General features: G+C 44.6%; 1 protein-coding gene across 1 annotated transcript in view; it reads right to left on the bottom strand.

The window, feature by feature from the left end:
• Window positions 1-22421, bottom strand: part of PTPN3 (protein tyrosine phosphatase non-receptor type 3) — a 339148-nt gene extending 316727 nt beyond the window's left edge. The window contains exon 1 of the mRNA XM_045007229.1: window positions 22266-22421. Within this exon, the coding sequence (XP_044863164.1) occupies window positions 22266-22314 (49 nt within the window). The 5' untranslated portion in view covers window positions 22315-22421. The remainder of the gene's footprint in view (window positions 1-22265) is intronic.
• Between the last annotated feature and the right edge of the window lie 3614 nt (window positions 22422-26035).

The following is a 26035-nucleotide window of genomic DNA, read 5'->3' as shown; positions in this document are numbered from 1 at the left end:
AGCAGAGGGTGTTGAAGTTTAGAGCTGAACAAGGGTATAACTGTCATGGCCTTTTAGGGACTGGATGCTTGAAGGGGGATGTCATTGCTTCTGTTGCAAATGTTAATAGATATTTCCTCCTTCTTTCTAAAGCTTGTTGGTCTAAGGCCCAGCAGAAAGGGAGTGCCATGGGGAATAAGTGCTTCCCTGAGTGGCAGGGCTATAATCCTGTCTGGCCCTCATATGGGAGCAATGCAAAGAGGGAGTCCTTATATCCTCTTCCCATACCATGTACCCTCATAAGGGCAGGGTGAAACCTCACCCAGGGGGTCTGTTCCTACAAGGTGCCAAATGTCCTTGACACCCAGTCAGTCAGCCCAATGTAAGGGGCCCAGCACCTTACAGGATGCTCTCAAATGCCTCACAGGAAGAGGCCCCACCATCCCAGTCATGTTGCCATTGAAGCCAGGGGGAGTTGGACCTTTGAATTCAATGGGAGTGGGATTTGCCGCCAAGTATTTTGCTTTACTTTCTATAGGGAATCTTTATTTTTACTGACAGGTTTCAGAGGGGTAGCCTTGTTAGTCTGTATCAGCAACAACAATGAGGAGTCCTTGTGGCAAATTAACAAATTTATTTGGGTATAAGCTTTCATTGGCTAAAACTCACTTCACCAGATGCATGGAGTGAAAAATACAGTAAGCAGTATATATATTACAGCACATGAAAAGATGGGAGTTGCCTTACCAAGTTGGGGGGGGGGGGTCAATGCTAACGAGGCCAATTCAATCAGGGTGGATGTGGCCCATTCCCAACAGTTGACAAGAAGGGGTGAATATCAACAGAGGGAAATTATTCTTTTGCATAGAGACTGTCCGGTTTGACCAATGTACATGTAAGAAGGGCATTGCTGGCACATGATGGCATATATCACATTGGTAGATGTGCAGGTGAACAAGCCCCGATGATGTGGCTGATGTGGTTAGGTCCTATGATGGTGTCCCTTGAATAGATAAGCGGACAGAGTTGGCAATGGGGTTTGTTGCAGGGATTGGTTCCTGGGTTAGTGTTTCTGATAGAGATCTTTTAGGTGTTTGTCTCTGTCTGAGGGAACTACACAGACACACCCCTAGAGCCCCGACCAGGGGTATTCTATTTGCTACCCAAGATCCCTAAACCTGGGAATCCTGGATGTCCCATCATCTCTGGCATTGGCACCCTGACAGCAGGATTGTCTGACTATGTGGACTCTCTCCTCAGGCCATCATGTGCCAGAAATGCCCCTCTGCCATGTACATTTGGCTAGAGACTGTCCAGTTTGGCCAAAAAATAAATGGACACAAATCAGACATCAAGAATTGTAACATTCAAAAATCAGTAGGAGAACATTTCAATCTCCCTGGACACTCAATAACAGACTTAAAAGTGACCATTCTTCAACAAAAAAACTTCAAAACCCAATTTCAGTGAGAAATTGCAGAGCTGGAATTAATTTGCAAACTTGACACCATCAAATTAGGCCTGAATAAAGACTAGGAGTGGCTGGGTCACTACAAAAAGTAATTTTCCCTCTGTTGATACTCACACCCTCTTGTCAACTGTTGGGAATGGGTCACATCCACCCTGATTGAATTGGACTCGTTAGCACTGACCCCGCCACTTGGTAAGGCAACTCCCATCTTTTCATGTGCTGTATATTTATACCTGCCTACTGTATTTTTCACTCCATGAATCTGATGAAGTGGGTTATAGCCCACAAAAGCTTATGACCAAATAAATTTGTTAGTTTCTAAGGTGCCACAAGGACTCCTAATTGTTTTTATTTTTATTGTACACTTTAAGAAATGTTTTTGTAGGGTTCTGACATTCATGCAAAAATATTATAAAAATACATAGGTAAATCTATTGACCACATTCACCAAATGGAATTAACTCTGTGCATTAAGATAAATAAAATAATTTTTTTAAAGAGGCTAGTAGCATCTATAAGCCAATATTGAAATACTTTCCTGGAAAAGGATGGCTGCTCTAGATATACCAAGCTCCCTGACAACTCAGAGGCTTATGCACTGGAAATATTCAAGATCTGGTAAAATAACACTTCATTACATTCCTGAGATACTGCGGTGCTACTTGTACATACAGGTCTCTTGAAGCTACTGCAAGTATCTGGAGGCTACTGCTAGACTTGGACAGATTCCAGTTTTTAGTGGCTTTGTGCCACATACAAGTCTGACTTCAGTCCCTTTCAGGTCAGAGTGGTTCTCCTCTCTGTCCATTTCTAAACACTAAACTAGAAATGGATTGTCTTGCTGCAGCGACCGGGGGTTCATTGTACAAGTAGTACTAATGTGCTGCACAGAGAGTGTTCAATCCTATGGCTCTTTTTCTTAACTTTGGAAAATGGAAAGAGAATGTTCCCAAAAAAGAGGAGGTTGGGCCTAGGCACAAGGGCAGATGCTGCCCTTGCAGAAATCAAGGGGCATGCCCAGGAACACAAATCATCCCGAGAGTAGATAGTGAGGAGGCTGGGCTGCGGTCTCCCAGTTATTCTGCACCGGCCTTGTGAGCTGACCAGGAATATGAGGAAGTACGTGGCTGAGCAAAGGGATGGTGCAGCACATGCATTTCCCCTGCACATCACCAGGGAATTCCAGTACAACTCCTCCTGGAGTTCCCCTGAGACAGTATGGTTCTGCACCCTCCAGATTGTGTAAACTACAGGATCTGACCCAATAAAAAGTAACCTTACAAAAACTGTAACATTGTTACAAGCCAAATACTTATGAATATTAACAATTCTTTCAACATTGCTTCATAGCGAACCACAAAACTTTTCAACCTAACCTAAGCTGAGGCAGGTTGGGACAGTCAGCAAAGCTCCACCCACTGGTGCTGTGACCCCCTGTACATGATGATGTGTTGAAAGCAGGGCCAACTTTAGGAACTGCAGGGCCCAATTCGAATACCCGGCGGCAGTGTGGGTCTTCAGTGGCACTTCGGCGGCGAGGGGTCCTTCACTCGCTCTGGGTCTTCCGCAGCACTGAAGGGCTCCCCGTCGCCGAAATGCTGCCGAAGACCCGGACCGCCACCGGTTGAGTAAAAAAATTTAAAAGGCACCTAAGGCACGGGGCCCCCTTAGGGGTGGGGCCCAATTCCGGGGAATCAGCCTAAAGCTGGCCCTGGTTGAAAGATTATATCAGAATGGAAAAAAAACACCGGAGAACTGAACTGGACACTTAGACTCTGACTTTCTTTACTTTTGCAGGTTTCTCTGTCAAATTAACATGGCCTTAATGAAGTTCTTTGCAGCGAACAGTACGTCTATGGTTGTGAGGATTATATCAGCCTTTAATGAAGTGATTTTTGCTGCTACTGCTCAAGGGTATTCTATTAAGTGAGGTGTAGCATCTTAATGAGTTTTAGCCAGATTGGAGAAATCAGAACAAATACAAAATCCAAAAATAATTTTTAATTATGCTGGGATTGTTCCCAAAGTGACTGTCAAGCAAGGAGGGTGGCTGGTACAAGGAGAACTGTCTCCATGGAGTTGGAGAATTCATCTCTTGTAAGATGCAACAGGCATAGCACCAATTAATTAATGAGGCTGACATTAACATAACTTTGGTTCAAAAAACAGATTCAAGGCAGTTCATTCATCAGCATTAAAAACACAAACCATCTAAAATAGAATCTAGAGTTGAGGGCCAATTTTATTCTGTAACACCAGTATAAATCTAGAGTAACCTCATTGGTCACTTCAGCCAGTGTAACACAGTAGAGCCTATAACAGCATCCTTGCATAATCATTCCTATCTGGAAAAGTTAAGGAGACTATTTGAAAAAATATCAGAGGCCAGCTCTTCAGCTTGTATGAACTGTCAAAGCATCACTGAAGTCAGTGGAACTACACAGATTTATACCCATAGAGATCTGACAAAACAGGTCTGCAAAACTATAGTTAGCTAAATATACACATTTTATACAGGTTTCCTACTTCACAAACTAGAGGCTGAATCTCAGTAGTTGAAGCGGCTCTCACTAGTTCTAAGATGGGCCAAGTCTGTGATTGTTCCCATTAATCCTTTAAGGCCCTGCTGTCCTTTTCTACCAGTCCAATTTTAACATTGCTTTTCACATCTGGCAAGAAGTGTGGTCATCTCAGTTGGCTGAAGTAACTCAATTGAGTTTGTTTTTACATAGAAACTGCCTGTTGGTATGCATACTTCCACCTTTTCATGTTCTCTGTATGTATAAATATCCCCTGTCTGTGTGTTCCATTCTATGCATCCGAAGAAGTGAGCTGCAGCTCACGAAAGCTCATGCTAAAATACATTTGTTAGTCTTTAAGGTGCCAAAAGTACTCCTGTTCTTATTCCATGCTTGTGCATGCATACCTAGCATGACTGTGTATCAATGCATTCTAGCAAAAACTGGATCACTATTGTGAACCAGTGGGGGATAGAGAGTCCCGAGGATAAGAGGTCATGGGGTGTAATGTAAGCTGGGAATTCCAATGTAACAAGGAATTCAGAGGAAGGAGGACTGGCCAAACTGGTGATGAAAACATGGTTAGAGGAGTCCGGTCCACATTGCTGCTGCTGTGAAAATAATATTAAATAGGTAGGAGATTATGCCTATCCAGTTAGGCTGCAAAGACGACTGCTCTTTAATTCCTTAGTACCACCATCTCCAAATTCACTTACAGTACAGGCTGTGTTATTTGTCTGATGCCAACAAAATAAAATGATCTGATGTCAACTTTTGTTTTCAAATGGGATGAAGCACATTGGGTGTGGGAGGAAGGAGGCAGCCAACAGGAAATCTGAGGCTTTGTAGTTTCCCATTGTAGGCAGGTATGCACAGATTGTAATGCTTCCAAAGGCGTGTGCTTCAAGTCTGTTTTAATAATAGCTCACAAAAATGTGGCCAAACCTGTATAACATATGAAGTGCATTCCCAGTACACCATGCAACAACACCAAAGGCCCCATTACCGTGCAGCCCGAGGATGTTTAACAAAACCCATCAACGCCAAATCTCGCAAACAGTGTTTACACACTATCAGTTCCAAAAGGACCCCAGTCCAGAAAGTGGATAGTGAATGAATCTGTGTGTCAGAGGAAGCTACTGCAAACTGAGTTAAAAAAAAATAAATCTTTCCACTGTTTGGAAATGGATACTACAGTGCTCCCTCTTGTGAAAAGAAGAGTTGAATTACTACATGTACAGAACACCACTAAAATGGTTTTAAGTTGGAAACATGGCTGAAATAGGAACTACTGATGTGTTTGTTATTGCTGGGGAGTGACCATTATAAACAGATTTAAAAAAAACCTGGATCCCGATAGTAATAAAGCCAACACATTATATTTCATCTGTTTTTCATCTATATGCTCTCTTCAAATCTTGGCTAATGGATGAGACGTTAGCTAAGAGGGTTCAGCGGACGTGACATGAAGAACAACTGTTGGGCCTGTATTTGTTAAAATGCAGTGCTCCTAAAGGAACCACTGCAGTTGTATTATTGAAAACTGATACTTCATGGATTGTCCTATTCGGTATATGAAAATATGTCTTGCCATCTGGGGAGTAGTTCCTTTATATTCATTACTAGAGCTACATAGAGAACAGAAATTCTATTTCGTGGAGGATTTTGAGTTTTGCTTTAATTCCAATTAGGAACTAACCCCTCACATTTTTGGAGGGGTGGGGGTGGGGGAGGGAGGTTTTGGGTTGATCCAAGTGTTTCGTCAAAACACAAAAATTGACTCTTTAAAATCGTATATATTTGGGGAAGTGACAATTATAAACATGCAAACCAAAGATAGGCTATGTCAACATGGTCCTGCAGTCGAGACTATGGGGGCATGAACTGCAGAATGCCCTAGCGAGCTGCATGGTAACTCCCCCATATGGATGCTGCAGGTATAAAGTAAAAGGGACCTCATTTGCATTAAGGTAGTTGCATGTGTATGTTTAATGCTATTTGCACACACGCTCATTTATGAACTCTTTTTCCTATTTGTGTGCATGAGCGATATTAGTGTGAATTGTGTGCATGCATTGTCAGACCTAAGTGGAGACAATGATATTAACTATTTAATGTGAGGACTACAGATCCATTTTTCAAGCTCACTTAAGCAATTTCTTCTCTAGTAAAATACTCAATAGCTGATTTTACAAAGTACATGGTATGGCGATACAAGATTGTATAACAGATTAAAATACAGCCCTATATTTTCACTGACAGCAGGTGGAGCACATTTGTCATTTGCTTACTCATCACAGTAATTAGTCTGTTGAAGCTTGCCATGTTTTCAATATTAGATTATATGAGTGTATGAAATCAAGCTGACTGAATGAGTTGCCTGATGGATCATTGCCTAGTGAAGAAAGTACAAGCTTGTCGTTATATTTGCCAATAAAGCACCATGCCCACCTATGGGGCTGTAAACATAACAGTGAGCTTGATTACTAGTAATATGTTGTTTCAAATATCAAATCTACAGTGTATTTGCTTTACATAACTTTTTGCGTGATTTCTCGAGCTGACAAAATACTTAGAGAAATAAAGTAATTTTATCAATCTTATTAAAATTCAGGCAATAATGAAAGACTAACAATAAAGTTATTGTTTAAAACAAATTGCAGATTAGGGGCATTAAACATGTCATCAGCACCAAGCTTCCCATCTCTTCTTGAAAGCAATCAAACAAATTAATGATGAAATTGCACACTTGATTGTTTATAAAGTACTATATTTAAGGTTGCTAAGCTGCTTGTTTACTTTAAATAACAGGCACATTACTTGCTTTTTATAGAGGTGGAAAAAGGAGCTCAGTTTATACACATGCATTATGTATTGGTGGAAGAGTAGATAGAAAGTATAACACACACACAGTTTAATCTATTGCACATTGTTTGCTTCTGCTATGAAATTAATGTCCTGTAATTGCTGCAAAGCCTGTGCATAGTTCACAACAGCAATGAAAGTCATATCCACTCATAGCCAGGGAATAATGAATAGTATTCATATTAAATTACTGGTGTGCATGGAATGTAGCATTAGGTATTAGCCACTCCACTTCTTACATGGAGCCTGGCATGCCAATGGTGTTAACCTCAGAAGAACTGCAATAGTGTAACACTACTATGAAGTTTTCCCTGGGAAGAGATTGAAGGACCTCATGCTGCTCCCAGTGAAGGCAATGCAGGTTTTCCCACTCATGTGAATGAGTGAAGAATCAAGCCCTTAACGATCAGTGAGTTTGACAAGACAGACCTTAGCAGGATTCTGGATGGAGGAATCATCTCTCCCCTACTTTTGGCCACAGGATAGTTAGTTTCAAATAATAATAAAATAAATGAAAGGGATCTTTTGAAAAAGATTAGGCCAAGTGCCTCTGCTGTCAATGACCGAGAGGGGCTGATAGTCAAGATGCAGCCTTCAATTTAGCTATGTCCCAGCCGTGTGTGTGTGTGTGTGTGTGTGTGAGAGAGAGAGAGAGAGAGAAAACCGTGTGTGTGTGTGTGTGTGTGTGTGTGTGTGTGTGTGAGAGAGAGAGAGAGAGAGTGTCAGCTTACAGATAAAGGTGAAAAATCTGAAAGTAAACCCTGATGGTGATCTGTGGAAGGAGGAAAGACCAGTTACAAGAGCTCCCTCCCCCTCAATTTTCTGGAGTTTCACACAGCTCCTTGCTCCATCATAACATACAAACAAATAACTCCACAATGAAAAGGACTGGTACATAGGCAATCTTTCCTAGTAGTCAGAGCAGGTATAAAGGTTGGGGAATGAAGCTAAGGGTCAGCACTAGAGTCAACTGCCAATTACCAGAGCCAGGGTCAAAAGTCAGAAGCTGGTGTCAGAGCCAGGACTGGTAACTGATGAGGTGGAGAGGCAAGTATCGAGCAGGAACAGGAGCAGAGCAGGAGTCATGGTCTGGGTTGGATTTAGGAGACAGGCACAAGCAGGGTCCAACACAGCCACAAGATATCACCTTGTTACTCAGACAAACTTCCTGTGCCTCCTTCTGGTTCAAATAGCAGATTTGGACCAATTAGTGGAGCCTGGTGATCCTCCAGGCAGGGCTTCTGTGGGGGTGCCTTGGCTGAGGCTATAGTCCTACTAGCTTCTCAGCTCACCAAGTTTCAGCAGATGTTAGGTGGAAGCCAGGATGCAGTGGCTGCCTGAGGACTGCAGTGTCTTACCCTGGAGGAGGGAGGGCAAGGCCTGAAGTGCCTACACACTCAGGTCCATGTCTTCCACCTCCAGGCCCTGCAGAGGCTCCTGTATGGTGCAGGTAGTCCGGCGTGGGGAGTACTGGCGCACGCCTTCCTCCGCCACCTCTGAGGGCTCTGATACAACCAGCAGCTCCTTTATCTCCATCTGAGAGGTCTTCCGCGAGACCTCTCCGGGCTGCCGGTCTTCTACCAGGACCTCCTCCGGACCTGGAAACTGTTCTCAGCGACCAGGTCCATGGCAGCCACCGCGCATGACTTGCAGCAGGTTCGTTTCCAGACCGTGCCAAGGAAACATCTGTACATGCTCGTGCTCCACACCCTTCACTTCCTCACCCTCACGTCCCGCCTCGACACAAAGTGGCGGGACCTCCTGCCACCTCTAGAGGGTGAGGAGCCCCGGTGGGCCAGCTTATACTCTGCCCTGGTCTCAAGGCCCGCCTAGGATATCAGTTGGCGGCTCCTTCACGGGGCCGTGAGCACGGGCATGTACTTGGCACAGTTTACCCCCCTCACAGACACCTGCCCCTTTTGCGGCGTGAGGGAGACCCTGGCGCACATATATCTGGAATGCGTCAGGTTGCAGCACCTATTCCGGCTCCTCTTGGATATATTATTACATTTTTGGTTGCACTTTCCCCCTCACTTGTTCATCTATGCGCTCCCCATCCATGGCCCCACAAAGTCGTGGGATCTCCTTGTCAACCTCCTCCTAGCTCTGGCCAAAATCGCCATCTACAATACCAGGGAGAGGAGGTTCGCTGACGGAATTTCCTGCGACTGTGGGGCCTATTTCTGCTCTTCCATCCGTTCATGCATCCGGGAAGAGTTCCTCTGGGCGGCATCCGCTGGCTCCCTTGATGCCTTTGAGGAGCAGTGGGCGCTGTCTGGGGTTCTCTGCTCGGTGTCCCTGTCAGGTTCCCTTCATTTAGCCCTATGACCTCACTCCCATTCCTGTTATTTCATTAGTTGTCCCCCGCAATTATTTGGTATCACGGACCTGTGGATCCTCCCCTTAGGCTGGGGGGAGGTCCTTTAGCAGTGGGCGGGCTTTGCCCGTCCACTTCCTGGATACCAAAGGACTGCAGTGTCTTAGTCCATCTGGCTATTTTAGCTTATTTTGTTTGTGGTGTTTGTTTACAGAGTAGAGGCAGAATCCCGAAGAACCCAGCCAGCTTCTCCACCCCATCCATCCAGCTTTGCAAAGCCTGAGCCCCAGAGGGTCTTCAGGGGTGCTCTGCATTTAAGACCCAGGACATCACACTAGTTAGTTTTTGGCAGAATCAGAAAGGAAAGAGTAGAATCAATTACCATTACTTCTGGGATCTTTTCAATCATGGAAGCCATAGAGCAATCTTATTGGAATATGAGTCACCATGTTTTTAGACTGTTACAAAATAATAAACATAGGAACTGCCAGTACTATCTGGTCCAGTAGCCTCTCTCTGATAATCACCTGTAGTACACGGTTCTCTAAGTTTTTCTGTAAACTCTGCTGAGGTCCTTAATTTCCTACAGCAATCCTAACAAATATTTCAGCTCCTTCTACAGAAACAGGACCTTCTCTCTCCCTTGGTGAAGACACACAAACTTCCCCAAGGATCTGCTCCCCAGAATACTAGCTTTGTCTGAGTCTGCAGTATTGGTTGTGGCATGGCTGGGCAGCTACTCCCTGCATGATTATGGGAGGAGTACTGCACACTCTGAACCACCATGTAAGCGTTGTGCACAATGCCCATTTATTTGGGATTTGTCCTTGAGGCCAGGATTTAGCCCACAGTACACACCTATAACATATCATTTTAATTCCATCTTGCACAGTTTTAACAAAAGCTCTTCAAAAATACAACTACAAAATCTGGGAGGAACCTGTCCCCCTCCAAATAGTTTAGATAAACTTTAAAATTTTCCCAAGACATTCCTTATTGAACGAAAAAGAATTAATGAAAAACATTTCTGAATTTAGAGAGAATTCTACATTTGCTAAATGGAAAAGTTCCAAAGATCAGAGTCATAAAGACTCTTTGGCATTTTGTCTTACAGAAGCACAATAAGGAGAACAAAAATGTTTAGGCAAGAGCACCATGACTACCAAATATATGGGCAGCCAATCTGGAATGGGTAAGTTGATATGGCCTGCTGAAATAGCATCGCAAATGGGGAACAGAAGCAGATTTTACATAACAAAGATTATAGACATAGCTATACACAACTGTTGTGTCGATATTTGTATGAAATAAGAGATATGGTTCAAATTCTGCTCCCATTGATGCAATTTCCAATGGATATTTTACATCTTCCCCTCATCCCTTCCACTATGGAGTGCCTCAAAGTTCCATTCTTGGGCCTCTCTGTCACCTATTGTCTCCCTCAGAACATTCATTGCTAGTTTTAATTGTGGAAATGGTTTCCATAATGGGGAACATGTCAGCATTGATCTGTTGAGTGCAGGTGTACATCCTCCATCAGTGGTATATATCGGAAGTTTCAGAGGAAGGTTTTGTTCATCCAGGTGATTAGCTATAATCTGAAACATGAGATTTAAGTAATCTTTCTTTTGCTTTCACAGATGCAAAAGTTACTAACGGGCCACACAGTTTTTCAGCAACAGTATTTCTTCTTCTGACTCCCTGCAGTAGTAATTACAATACAATATGAAATAGTATTTCCTTTTATATTTTAAAAATGTACAGACCCTGGATTTCATATCCCCTTTTTCCAGTATCATTCTTAGACTCATTCTCAGCTGCCTCTGTCTCCTTTCTACTATCTGCCTAGTTCCTAGATACACCATAACTTCACACCATTGAATGATTCAAAGAGGAAAAATTATCTTGCTAGATTACAATATTCAATGTTCCATTTGTTTCACATAGCCATCACTCTACTTAAATATGACTTTCATTTGCCCTCACAGCCAGAAATCCTGACGTTATCTTTGGTCCTGATCTCCTTTCTTCTCTGCCTCCGTTGCCTGTGAAGGGAATTTTCCTCTTCTTGTCTCTGGAAGTGCTAAGCGTTGTCTGTCTCTTCTCACTACCTCGGTAAAGATTCTTACATCTGCCTTAATCACGTCCCATTTTTACTCACAGCAATTCCCTGTCTGATGCTTTTTGAAAAGCTGTAGAAGTCTCTAGAAGGTAGGCCCTGGATTTGCAGGAAATCATATAAAAAACCCCTAGCTTTTTATTAATCCCTTAAGATTTATAAAACTCATGAAACTCATAATTTTTTTAATAAAACTCATCAGCATAGGAATGGGAATCTGATGACAGTTTTCTTATGAGGAAGCACGCCAGCCTACAGAACATCTAAACATTGGCATGGTAAAGGTTTCTAACACTATTCCACAGTTTCACTCTCCCCTGCTGTCCACTATCATGTACACTCAATATTCTTTCAGATGACCTGTTCACGGAGGTGCTTATCACCTCTTGTAAGGTATTAGGACCCTGAGGGCTGGGAGCCCCCCAAAGCTCAGGCTCCAGACCGAGCTTAGAAGTCTACACAGCAATGAAACAGCCCTGCAGCCCAAACCCTGCAAGCCTGAGTCAGCTGGTGTGGGCCAGCAGCGGGTTTTTATTTTCTGTGTAGGCATACCCTGAATGACCTCAGAGAGGTTGTTCAGATCTGACTTGGAGAGAGCCCAGCTGAGTTGTGTGAAGGCCAATGACAGAGTGGGTCATCTTTCTGACCTTTAAACTATTGGGCTCTGGTATTGAGGATGTGCCCTACTACAAATGGCATGAAATATGAACCCTCTGGCTCTGAGCAAAATAAAGTATAGTATTAGGGAAATCTTTGACCCTTATTCTGATCATATTCAGTATCTCTGATTCTAGTACAGATTTTGTAGAGCCTAATGATTTCTGTGCAACACAAACACATCCTGGATGGCTATTATGGGAAGAAAGTTGGTTTTCCAGAAAGATTTACATGATTCTCAGCTTGGAATAAAATTGTTTATGACAATAAATCAATGGACTCCACTGATGCTGTGCCATGTAAAATGACTTTGCGAGTTGGGGAAAAAAAACTGTACAGAGAAGAAAAGGAGCAATAACATTTCCCAGGCTACTTTGACCTTCTGAACAAGAACTGGAACTGGCATAGTAATTTAGATTCTAATCAGAATATCCAGTGTGTGGGTGTGCTCTGAGTCACAGCCATGATGTGCACTCACTCCTAAAACAGGGCTTCCTAAATGTTTTTGTAAGTGTAACTTTGGTTTAGCTATCGTTTGGAAGAATCCCACGCTGCAAATGGCTAAAAGCTCAGGCGGGAACCACACATTGTGGACGGAGCTGTTACCAATAACTTTGAAAGTTTTCAGATTTTTAATTAAGAAACAACAACTCAAATTAAGAGGTTTATTTTCCCTCAACCAGCCACATCAGTCAGGCTTCAAGTGGTCTTTGACAAAAGTTGTCCATGCTGCAAAAAAGGTCTAATTTTTCCCTCTCGGCATTTACTGTATTTTTAATAGGTACCTAATTACAAAAGACAACACACAAATAGCTCCAGGGGCATTTACTGAGGACATTTCAACCAAATGTAACTTGTGCAAACAGGATATATTGACTATGGTTACAGTTAACGGCAGCAAAATAGTTCAAGGAATCCTGTTGAGAAAAGTCTTTTTCTAGTGTTATCACTATTACATAACTGGAAACAGAGAGAAACAGGCTTCAGTAAAAACCAGTTCACAGGTGCCACACATTGCTTGCTCTCTTTGAGATCCTGTTAATGGTGGTGATATTACCTACTGCTTTAGTGAAATAAGCTTGAAAAAATCCACTCATTCTATTCTTTAGGAGTAGAAAGGAATGAATAACTCCACAGGCCATAGCTCTAAGCTGGACCTTCCTTCCAAATGGAAACAGTGGTCCAAGTTCTGCTCTCAGTTTCCCCAGGTAAATCAGGAGTAACTCCAGTGACATCACACTGGGGTAACTGACAGTATAATCTGGCCCCGGGTATCTATAGCAAAATCGCTTGCCAGATGAAGGGCCATGTCATAGCATGGGGAGAAAAAAAGGCAAGTCATCAGAAGAGTTACAATGTGGACAATACAACAGACTGCACTAGTCGCTTCACTGCACAGCCACTCTGCAGAATCAACATGGGGTGTGATCAAGAAAACATTGACCTCACCCACAAAAGGTGAAATTCTTCACACGGAAGCAAGTCTTTCCAGTACTCCAAATGCAGGAGCTCAGTAAATCTGCAGAACAATGAGAGCCACAGGAAATGGATGCCCACCTGTACTATGGGAAAGGTATGCTAGGAAGGCAAAGAAGTAGACATTCATGAGCCCACATTTCCTCATAGGCTCTGTCTACATTAGCCTTTGTTCTTAACATTCCCCTTCAGGGTGAATCTAGTATAGCCTAGTATAGTATAGCTGGCATTTTGAATGCTGTGTGACCCCTCTTCCCTCCAGAGCAGGTCTTAATGACCTGGTGGTTAAAACACAGGTGGACGTTGGTGGCCTGTCTGCACTGGCATTCTCACCCTTGCTATCATCAGAATGGCTCTGTATTGACAGGAGCAGTAGCAAAAGATTTTTAAGAAAAATGTCTCATGTAGGTAAGGCCCCTGTATCTCCTGTATCCTTAGGGTACCTGAACAAAGTGCGCACAACCACCAGTCCCTTGGGAGGACTTTGACACTGTCTCAGAGTCTTTGTCTGGCCATGCTTAAGCCATTTCTTTAGAGCAAGTACAGTCAGCTTGTCTTCTGAGTGCATTGAGCAGCCAATATTGATCACCTTAGCCTCAGATGTTTTTCACAGATGCATGTCAGTGGCACTTCATGCAGAAAGAGTAAAAATTACTTATGTTTGTCCAATAATATTCCTCTGCAACCTTTGAATGTTCATTGTGCTTCCACCTCGGCTCCACTCCACCCATTGAGAATACCTCTGTGGTTATAATTGGGCCTACAAGTTTACCCTAATTGTGAGTTCAAACATGAAAAGTGAACAAGAGATCATAAAGTGTCTCAGTAATCAATAACTACATATGCTGATGGAGAAAGTTGCAAAGGGGAGAAAAAAGAATCAATTAACCCAAACAAGGTGGTCTACTAATATAACACAAGGATTGTGCTAAGATAATGCCTGACAAACAAGAGAAATGTGGGACCAGAAATCAGTGTACCAAAATTGGTATAAAAAATTAGACCTAAATGGCAGACAAAATACTGGATGGTCTATTCTGCCCATTGCTCCCTTTTGGGGTTCTTAAAAAGGGAAGACTTTGGGGGCAAGCTGGTTACCATGACACAGGCTACCTTAATGACCAAAGAAGGGGAAGGAATGCCACCCCTGGTCTCCTGGGACCCTGTCTCTATATCTTCTGTGGCCCAGCCCTCCGGTCAGGTCACCTCTTTCCAGTTATGTCCCCTTTTGGCATAACAAGAGTCCAGCTAAAAAATCCACACCCTCATCTAAAGAGAAGATCCTTCTACTTCTCTTGGGCTATGCTGAAGTTCCCTGCTTTTCACTTTTGCTCCTGGGGACTGCAGAGTTCTCTCTTTGTTCCTTAGGCTGAATACTGCCTCCCAGGGCTTTTCCTCTAGAGAACTTTCTTGTCTGTAATTCCCTTGAACCTGCCTTCACCAGGCCCTTTTCACAAAGAGGGCTGTAACAGGGTGCTGGCCAGGAGGTCCTGGGCCAAGTCCCTGTTAGCCCAGCTCCAATTAAGAAGCATTAATTAAAATAAAATAATAATATAAATAATAATAATAATTGGGGCTGCCACACCTAATTGCTAGAAGAGAATAAGGCTGGCTGGAAAGAAGGGGTGGGGGGAAGAGAAAAGAAAGGGAGGAGCCAAAGGCTCTGTATCCCGGCTGGTTGGAGAAGCTAGCTATCCCCCAGGTTGCTGGTTTGGAGCGGACTGTAAATAGAAGGTGGTGGGAGCTGGCACTGAAAATAAAAAGCACTGGTGATTGCACTCAGAAGAGGTCTCTGGCTGATTTGTTGTGAGGGCAAGCGAAGGCCTCGTTACATGTGGGGGCTTGTCCGGGATCCAAGAGCCAGCAAACGTGGTTGATGGCCTGGATATGGAGGAGACCCTGCAATGGCTGGTCAAACAGCAGGAGCAGATGCAGCAGGCACTGCAAAGTTTTCAGCAGTCCCACCAGGCTGACAGACAAGCCTTACTGACCTGGCAAGCTGAGCAACAGCAGAGTCTGCGAGAATTCATACGGGAGCAGACTGGTGTGCACCAGCAGCTCCTGCAACGAGTCGTGAGCCCTGCGGGAGGGAATGGCACCAAGCCTGGGGACTTTGTAAAATGAGCCTGGCAGATGATCTGGATGCCTTTCCTGGGACTTTTGAACAGGTAGCCACGGGTGCTGGGTGGGAGAGGGCAACCTGGGCCCTCCGACTGGCTCCATACCTGACGGGATAGGCTCAAGCAGCCTATAGCGACAAGCAAGCCCAGAACTATGAGGAGGTGAGGGCAGCCATTCTAGATCGGGTGGGCCTGTCGACAGAGCAGCACTGCCAAAAGTTCCGGGCAGCCCCATGGACGGCGGCAGTGCGGCCCCGGGCATACTCCCAGAGACTAATGGACTGGGCCACACGCTGGCTGAGGCCAGAGACATGCACGGTGGGAGAAATGATGGACACATTGGTCCTAGAACAATTGCTGCAGAGCCTCCCCGAGAACATACATGTCTGGATAAGGTGTCACCAGCCGGTCACTGTTGAGGCAGCGGTCAGGTTGACCGAGGAATATATCGAGGCAGATGGTCCCCAGAGGGAGGACCGACCCCAGAAAGACAAAGAGATGCGGAAGAAACTGGCAGAACCTTTCCCAGGAAATGCCCGGAGAGAAAGGGGGAGCCCCAAGGAGCACCCGAGAGGCCCACCAAGCTTGTTTGCTGGCGGTATGAGAGACCTGGACACACAGAACGTGATTGCCCTGATATGGAGTGTGGGTGGGCTGAGTTTTGTGGCTGGACTCAAGCTGGAAGGCGAAAAGGGGGGCAGAAACTGTCCACCATCCCAGTGAGGATTGGGAGGAACCCCCAAACAGGCCTGATAGATACTGCATCAGCCTGTTCACTTGTACAGAGGGGGTTAGTGAAGCCAAACTGGCTGATTGTGGGAGCAAGGATGGCCCTTGAGTGTATCCATGGGGACAAGAGGTCCTGCCTGGTGGCCCAGGTGCCCCTTGAAGTGAGAGGCCACTTCAAATGGAAGTGGGTTGGGGTGCTAGAGGCGCTACCATACCCAGGGATGTTAGGTAGGGACTGGGGCCCCCTACTGAGAAAGAAACAGAGGGGTGCCCTGAAGGAGGGAGCAGATATTCCTAAACCGGGGATCCCAAGTAGGGAAGACGAGTGGAGTCCCAGAAATAACAAAGAAGAGAACCCTTGACAACAGAGCCCAGAGCAAGCAGACCTGTGGGAAGGGTGTATGGGGGAGCCGGCCAGCCTGAGCCCCTTGGAAGCAGAGAGGGGGCAATTGGAGCACCCCACAATACCACTCCCTGGAGAGGGGACCCAGAACCCACTGGGTGGTACAGGGAAAACTGAGGCACAGAGGGCCCTGCAGGATGGTGGGATGGATTCTGACCCCCTACCAAAAGTAAAGGAGGAACAGGGGATGGGACACCTGCAGGAGTGCGACTGGTGTGATGACCTATGAGCAGAGGCGGAACTATGGGGGCAGCCACTCCCTGAGCAGCATACGTTTTATGGGAAGGGGATGGAGAAAACTCCAGGAGAGGATACTGGGAATCGCCTGGCCAAGGGCAGGGCACATCCCCAGAGGAGCCCCCTGGGCAAGAGGGCTGAGGTCAGCCGGACCTTGAGGTTCTTAAGGGGGGAGGCAGGTAACAGAGTGCTGGCCAGGAGGTCCTGAGCCAGGCTCCTGTTAGCCCAGCTCCAATTAAGAAGCATTAATTGGGGCTGGCTGAGTATGCCATGCCTAACTGCTAGAAGAGAAGCACCTGCAGGCCTCATTAGCTGGGGGCTATATAAGGTTGGCAGGAAGGAAGTGAGTGAGAGCAGAGCAGAGCAGAGCTCAGCAGCTGATTTGTTGTGAGGGCAAGCAAAGGCCTCGTTACAAGGGCACTCTACTTGCTCCTCTCTCCTGGATCTCTTCCCTCTCTATGCACGTCTTCCTAACCCTTCCACAGCTGGTATCACTGTTATTGAGTTACCAGATGAGGATCAGCTGAGGGTTAACTGCTATGTCACAGGAAGGGTTGAGACCAACTCCCTTTAAAGGGCCAGCTAGCTCGTGACATGGACCAATGGTGAATCTTTTTGGAAAAATTGAATGAAATCAATCATTTTTATGTTATGTGAACATGGGAAAAATGTTTTGCCTTTTAAATAAATTCTTGGGTCATTTTTTTGTTTTGGTAACTCAAGCTTTTGGTTGGTTGGTTTTGTAGAGGGCTTATTTGGTCTGATGTGTTTTTGTGATCTATTTTCTTGAAAATACAAAAAGAAACTTTTGGCACCTGCAATGTACAGGTTCTGTCATGCAGAACAAATGAACAGAGGATAGTAATATAAAATAAATCCAACGATTACTAGTTAAAAGTAATCAGTAACTAAAACACCTGGCTCTGCAGGAGGAAAAATAGAAGAAACATCCCAATATAATTTTTAAAAACTCAAACATCTATGAAATAACTTTTTGTATAGATATCACATGGCTAATCCAGTCTACAAGATTCTGTCATGTGGTCTAAAGGATTTATTGCCACTCCTTTAGAAGGAAACGCATAACTCTGTTGTGACTTTGAGAAGATCACATTGCACACAACAGCAGCACACTCATGCTGTTAAAAGCCTTTATACCACATCACACAATGATGTACTTTTTCTCTTTCCTATAGCCATTTGTAACTAATCTTAATTAACAGAGGGTAAATGTTCTCCGCTATCATGATTCTACTGATATATGTTGCCTCACACACACTACTTTCTGAGTTACTTAGAGTTCATGGTAAATATTGCTTCGATACACTTTTTCATTCCATTCAAATTTCATTTCTCTCAAAGGAAGCCTGGCTGGCACGTTCAAAGGGGTGAGGAGGAAAGGGGTGGTTGAGACAGAGGAGAGTGCTGTGTTTTCAATTATTCTCAGATTCTTGGTTGCCCACACATAATTCCCCCTTTGAAGTTTTGATTCAGCAAAGTAACAATGGTGACAACAGTCAGAGTAGCATGAAAACCATGTATTTTAATAAATAACCAGCAGTTTGGATGAGCCGTGTACTGTTATCGTGCCTGAATGTGATGTTTGTAATGCACAGGGATTTGCTTTGGCATTTTACTAGCTTTGAGGCAACAAAGGCAGAAAGAGATGTTGAAAGCTTAAGTTCACTGCCACTGTTCCAGGACATTTTACCCCTCTGCTCCTGTCATACTTAACACACAGGTCAGTGACAAGGGCAAGACAAATATAGTGCATGCAGCATTTATCACTAGACATTCCAGGCACAAACATGTCCCCCACCTCCCAAGATAAGGCAGGAAAGAAACAGAATGATAGATCACAGAACTGCCTGACTAAGATTTAAAGAGACAAGCAAAGTTGTCCCCTTTTAGGTACGATTTCTCTCCAATGTCCTTGCCGTGTAACATTGTGTAAAAGTTTTATCTATGTGAAGAAACATCCACATACCTATGAAAATGATATCCCCTGATTAATCACATGCTACGTTTCCAGTGATGTAGCCCCCTGTGCCTGTCTGCATTAGGGTACACGGAGGAAAGTGGACAAATGAAGTGATTACCTTCAGCGTTTCTTTTTAAAGAGGTTTAGCTAATATGTTGTTCTGAGATAAAGAGCGGTACACAGAATACACATGGAAATACTTGATCAATGCCAGAGACCCTACATTTCAGGATACCTGGCTTTGAGTTTTCCATCAATTATCACTAGCCTTGTTTGTTCTCCACAGCCGTACATGTTTTCCTTTTCAGCTTTGATGAGAGGAACTCAGCCCAAAGAGCATTACCCCACTTAACACTATACACAAAAATGAGGCCATCATCCTGAAGAGCTGCATATTACTAAAGACTTAATACACTGATCAGCCACAACAAAAATGTCTTTAACACACTTAGGCTATGGCTACACTACAGCTTAAGTTGACATAAATTAGCCACCCTGCTGAGCAACATAACGTATGCTGATTTAAGTGCTAGTATGGACTGCGCTATGTTGGCGGGAGAGCTTCTCTCACTGACATAGCTACCGCTGTTCACAGGTTGGGGGAATTAAGCCAATGGGAGAACTCTCTTCTGTTGGCTTGGCGTGGCTACACCAATGCAGCTGTGCCGCTGTAAGGTCTCTACTGGAGCCATAGCCTTAATCAGTTATCCTACAAAGTGCTGATCTCTGTGGCTCAGTCCAGCAAGCACTTCATTTCGTGGGTAAGTGCTTTTCTAGATCAGGTTAGATTGCGCCGCACCTTGCAGCATTGTCCAGCTTGACTTGGAATATTCAGTCTTAATTTTGTTTTTTAATTGATTTGTCAAACAGGCAAACTCCCTTTTTAAAAAGCCAAGTAACTCCATTGACTTCAGTGGAATTACTCCTGATTTAAACCACTGTGAGCGCTGGAGGCTCAATTTATTTCATCATTTGGAAGAAAAGGCTTCATTACTCCAACAGGTCACTCCCTTTGGTGCAGTTCTTGCTATAAAGATTTCTCTGTGTATTTGCTGCAGCTTGTACAGTGCACAGGATGTTGCAGCAGGCTCATTCTTATATAAAATATTAATTAAATTGAGTGCCAGGATTGAGGCTGGACAATCATTCACACTCTCTCACAAATTATATATAATAAGAAAAGTTTAATCATTTAGTAATTTCATTCACATTCTGTTTTCAGTAAAAAGCAGCCACATAATTTCAGCCCAATGTGACCGTTAGTTTAGATCAGGGGTTGGCAACCTCTGGCACGCGGCTCGCCAGGGTAAGCACACTGGTGGGCTGGGACAGTTTGTTTACCTGCCACATCAGCAGGTTTGGCCAATCACGGCTCCCACTGGCCGCGGTTCACCGCTCTGGGCCAACGGGGGTGGCGGGAAGCTGCGGCCAGCACATCCCTTGGCCCGCAGCCAGTGGTAGCCGTGATCGGCCAAACCTGCGGACACGGTAGGTAAACAAATTGGCCCGGCCCACCAGGGTGCTTACCCTAGCGAGCCGCGTGCCAGAAGTTGCCGACCCCTGGTTTAGATTAAGGAGAACAACAATGAAGTAAACTCTTCAAGGAAAGAGCATGATGCTTACATTTCATTTGTACTGTACAGGCTGCAGCAGAAACAAAACAGTTGTTACCCCTGAACACTGATTTCATAGAAATGTAAAAGGTACAATATACAGAAAAAAGATTAAGAATCATAGTTTCATAGCCACAAATACCGCAACTCTAAATATCATTTGGGGAGTCCTGAAAATATCCATTGCATTCACTTTACATCAGTGCCTACTAGGGACTGATCCTTTGCCAGCCAAGCTGAGCCTGGTATAAGACTAATATGGGGGCAAAGAAGGCTTAATGCTGCCTTTTTAAGCTCCCTGCTCTAGAGGTTTGCCAGGGAGCTCCAGGGATTTGTTCAGTCCCCAGAACATCCCCGGTCTGCTCTTCCTACTGTCTATGGCAGCAATGGGGCACTTTGTCAGTTGGGGACAGCTGTGCTCTGGCCACACCTCATTGTGATCAGCCACATCACCTACACAGGCCTGAGAGCAGGAGAATAGCTATTGGGTTCCCCTAAACTTTTTCCTATGCAGGGATTATCTTTAGGAGGCCAGTTAAACCAGATTTATAGTCACTTTGAGCTGATTGGTGCAAAAGGGCAGAGGATCTGGCCCTGAGTCTTTCCCTTTGGGACCTATAAAACCTTCAGTAGTGGGTGCAGACAGAAAGACTCTGCCTGACAGTCAAGAACAAGACAAAACTACAGAACAATCAGGGAGGATCCGCCTCTTTAATGACATCCTTATCTGATTCTCTTCTTATTAATCAATGTAAAGAAAAAATCTTTCAGGGATTTGGAAACTCCCCAAGAACATGAAACAAGCTACATTTCTATTCTCAGAACCAAGATGATCCTTCTCCTAGAAGAAAATTTTAACTTAAGACATCCTACTTAAGCTGCCAATCCAAACAAGCCAGCAACTTGAAAGCTTATTAGCCTGCCTTCACTCTTTGCATCAAACCTCCACTGTGGCAGCATGTTCAAGTGGTTCATCAGCACACCAGTTCCAAATTCCACCCTGACTGTTTGGTTTAAACAGCTCCAATTCTAAGTTATTCAACCCACATGGATTAGTTTGCAGCCAACTAAGCTTTCAGCTGCTTGCTACATGGTTAATTGACGGTGCCTAAAATTCTATTTGCTTTTGCCTGAAGGAGGGTTGATTCCCTAACATTAAAAACAAAAACAAATTAATGATGATTTTTTTCATTCACAAATTGTTTATTTTCCCCATAATAAAGGAAATATTATGGATTGGTCTAGAAGCTCTGTAACAGCACTTTTTTTCCTGGATCAATTTAAGACTCCTGTCATTGCACTGTAATTCTCAGCTGACATTTGGAAAAGGTGAAAGAAAGCTTGCTGGTGACTCAGAAAAAAAAAAAGTCTTTGCATTGTCAAAAAAAAAAGACATTGCATGATTAAAAACACACTGTTGGTACAAAATGCTTCCACAGCACTCAATCTGTCACTCAAGTTATTTAAACTCACTATTCAAGTCCCCTCCACTGAAGCAGCCACTACATTACAGTTCTTTGCTAATACAAGCAATAAGTCCAACAATAAAAAACAACAACCTTTCAAGATACTTCACACAAGAGTCTTTCTCTTTTGTGCTGTAAAAACTCTGACCATATTGCAAGCCTAGAAATATAAACTTAATTGCTTCCTCCTTTATTCATTTTTAAGATTTCTCCTTTTCCTCCCCCGTGTCTAATTTTGTTAAATTGTTCTTTCATTTCATCTATCCACATTATGTTTTTGTTTCTTACACAAAAATCAAATGTGGTCACTTACACTTTTCTCCAGGACAAACACATCTTGATAACATCTCCTGCTCCACCATGATGCTCCTGTTGGGTATTTCAAAGATCCCTTGAATAGCACGTTGAAAAGCCAAGCTCACTTATGCAAACTTCTGATCTTTTCTCATACACTTGGCTCCTGTGTGTTGTCACATTACAATCCTTAAATTGTTGTTATTTTCCCTCCTGAGAAACCTGTGAAACAGGTTCAGGAACACACATCTAATGTTGCAGAAGAGGTTTTTAATTGATTCATTGCAACAAATATCCACCCTTAACAAAAAAATGCTCTGTGCACTGTGTTGTTAAAGGGAGTAGTCACCTAACACTTCATTTGAAGTTCCACAACCCACAGAGTCTAGCAGCCTGGGTACTTTAAAGGGAAATTAGTTTAAAATTAATTTCTGGATTTGTGAAAAATACAGGAGAGAATTTAAAATAAAGATTATATACTGAATAAACTCTACCCAACTGTGTATTACAATAGGTCTGCTCTTTCTTTTATGTAAGTATTTGGGTGCTTGCTCTCATTAATGTTGCTTTGTATATGTCACTGGAAAACAGCCTTGCTGTATGTGCAGTTTGGATGTATGTATTTTGGTCGTGCTTGGGTACAAATGAAAAGCACAGACAAATTAAAAACCTATCCAATCATTTAATCACTTTCAGTCATTCTTAATGTTTGGTATTTGTCTGCTCTGCTATAAATGTCTGTCTCTTTTCGCCTAATAAAATAGTAGCTCTGGGGTCTTAGGACATTTTGCTGCTGTGGAATAATTGCTGTTTTTTCTCTTTTAAACCTCGGCTGGTTTATTATTGCACCCTACTCCCATTAAAGCTTCAAATGCAACAATATAACTGGTCAATTAGTAGAGGTTATTCAGCAGTAAATACTTAGACTCATTAATAAAATGATCACATTGAGATAATAGCATCATACGTCTGTGAAGTGCCAGGCACACGTGGGCACTATGCAAATAAAAAGTGAATATTGAACAACTGAAAAAGGCCTCTTGGTTTTTCTTAGGGTACGTCTACACTACAAGACTATTTCGAATCTACTTAATTCGAATTTGTGGAATCGACCTTATGAAGTCGAATTTGTGTATCCACACTAAATACACTAATTCGACTGACTGAGTCCACAGTAACGGGGCCAGCGTTGACTTTGGAAGCGGTGCACTGTGGGAAGCTATCCCACATTTCCCGCAGTCCCCGCTGCCCATTGGAATGCTGGGTAGAGCCCCCAATGCCTGCTGGGGGAAAAAATGTGTCGAGGGTGGTTTTGGGTAACTGTCATCATTGAACCGTCACTCCCGCCCTCTCTCCTTGAAAGTGCCGGCGGGAAATCTGGTCGCGCCCTTCTCTGGTCGGTTACAGCTCAGACGCCACAGCACTGCGAGCATGGAGCCCGCTGCGATCATCGCTGCACTTATGGCCGTTGTCAACTCCTCGCACCTTATCGTCCACCTCTTCCACAGTCAGCTGCTGAGAAATAGGGCTACTTTTCAATGGTGCTGCGAGCACTGGTGGACCATGGGGGACGTTTTACCAACATGAACGTCGGGTGGCCAGGCAAAGTTCATGACGTGCTTGTTTTCAGGAACTCTGGTCTGTTTAGACGCCTGCAGGAAGGTAGTTTCTTCCCGGACCACAAAATAAGTCTTGGGGATGTGCAGATGCTTATAGTGATCGTCGGGGACCCAGCCTACCTGCTAATGCCCTGGCTCGTGAAGCTCTGTGCAGGCGCCTTGCACAGCGACAAGGAACTCTTCAAGTACCAGCGAGCAGTGAGCAGCGTGACCTGTGACTGTTCAGTTTCTTTACAGAGAAGCTGAACCTGCCCCTGTTTCTTTACCAAGTTACTGTTGACTAGCATCTGCAGTTACATACCCCGCCCACCCCGCTTCCCCAACTTCCAACACACGTTTAAAAATAAAATACATGTTCCACTGTAACTTTACAAAGGTTTCTTTATTGATGACTTTGCGTTACAGGGTTGAAACTGGGACACGGACTGTGCTGGGTAGGGTGTGCGGTGATGTAAAGACCGCCTGTAAACTCGAGGAATGACAGGCTCCTGCTCCCAGAGCGGTCTGCAGTGCCGGACTGGATGTTTCAACGGAGCCTGCCATCCCTCCTTTTTGGGACTCTGTGTGCGTGGGCTATGTGGCCTTTTGGCGGGGGAGGACGGATACAGATTCCTCTGCTGCGTGGCTCTGTGGTCCAGGACAGGGACCGTTGCATGAGATCTGTAACCCCCCTCCCCTGCTACAAAGTCACGTACCCCCCCACCCACACAGAACCTGCAAACCACCTCCCATACCGACCAGGGTGAGTACTGACTGCAGTGTGTGTGTGACCTGCTGCTGATCCTGCCCCCATGTCTGTACCCTGGTAAAGGTGATTGTCCTGTCAAATTACCAACCCCATTCCCCCCCTTCAAACACAGTCTCCTCTAAAAGAACATGACGGAAAAAGTAATTAACAGAAAAGTATTTTTTATTATCAACTAGACAGTTAGGGGATGAAACTGGGATGGGGGCTTGGGTGAGGCGGGAAGGAAAGGACTTCTCAAAAATTAGGCTATGAGAGCTTTTCGGTACTTGAGCACTCTGCTGGGGTGCAGTGACAGTTTACACGGCCTCTGGCGCCCCTCCTTCTGGTTATGTTGGGTGAGGGGGGTATGGGACTTTGTGGCGGGGGAGGGCGGTTGCAGATACACTGCAGTGCCTCTGTCCTCCTGCCTGAGGTCCTGCAGAACATGCACAAGGCGCAGGAGCATGTCCGTTTGCTCCCTCATTAGTCCAAGCAGCGTTTGAGTCGACTGCTTGTCTTCCTCACGCCACCTCTCCTCCCGTTCGCTGTGTGAGCGCTGGTACAGAGAGAGGGTCTCCCTCCACTGGCTCTGCTGGTCCGCCTCGTCTCGGGAGCACCCCATAACTTCAGCGAACATCTCGTCCCCTGTCTTTTTCTTTCGCCGCCTAATCTTTGCCAGCCTCTGTGAGGGGGATGCTGTGGCAGGTCTGGAGACAGTCGAAGCTGTGTGATGGGAAAAAGGGAGTGAATTCCTTGCAAAGATAAATTTTGGCGAACAATGAACACAGTGTAGTCTGTCTCTGTGAATTCTGGGTTGAGATCCCAGTGCCTGATGGGGCAAAAACCATTTTCGCGGGTGGTTCTGGGTAAATGTTGTCAGTCATCCCTTCCTCCGGGAAAGCTACAGCAGACAATCATTTCAAGACCGTTTTCCCTGGATTGCCCTGGCAGACGCCACAGCGTGGAAACCATGGAGCCTATTTTGCCTTTTGTGCCTGTCACCATATGTGTACTAGATGCCGCTGACAGAGGCGGTCCAGCAGCGCTACACAGCAGCATGCTTTTGCTTTTGCATGATAGCAGAGATGGTTACCAGCCATACTGTACCATCTACCATACCATAAATTGGTAATAAGATGGGCATGGTTACCAGTCCTTTTGCACTGCGCCATTTGCTGCTGTCATAAGTGCCCCTGGCTGCTCTTAGCCAGGGGCGCAAAAGCCAAAATTGGGAATGACTCCCTGAGTCAATCCCTCCTTTTTGGTATGTAAAAATAGAATCAGTCTTGCCTAGAATATGGGCAAATGTACTAGAGAACCACTGTATCAGAGAACCAGAGAGCACAGCTGCTCTGTGTCAGATCCTGCATAGATTATGAGCTGAATGCTATTCACAGGGGGTGCTCCTGCAACAACCCCACCTGTTCATTCCATTCTTCCCCA

Source organism: Mauremys mutica, chromosome 2 (assembly GCF_020497125.1).
Source record: "Mauremys mutica isolate MM-2020 ecotype Southern chromosome 2, ASM2049712v1, whole genome shotgun sequence".
In the NCBI taxonomy this organism is placed as follows: Eukaryota; Metazoa; Chordata; order Testudines; family Geoemydidae; genus Mauremys; species Mauremys mutica.
Note: the sequence above shows the minus strand (reverse complement) of the source record. Positions and strands in the feature narration are given on the sequence as shown.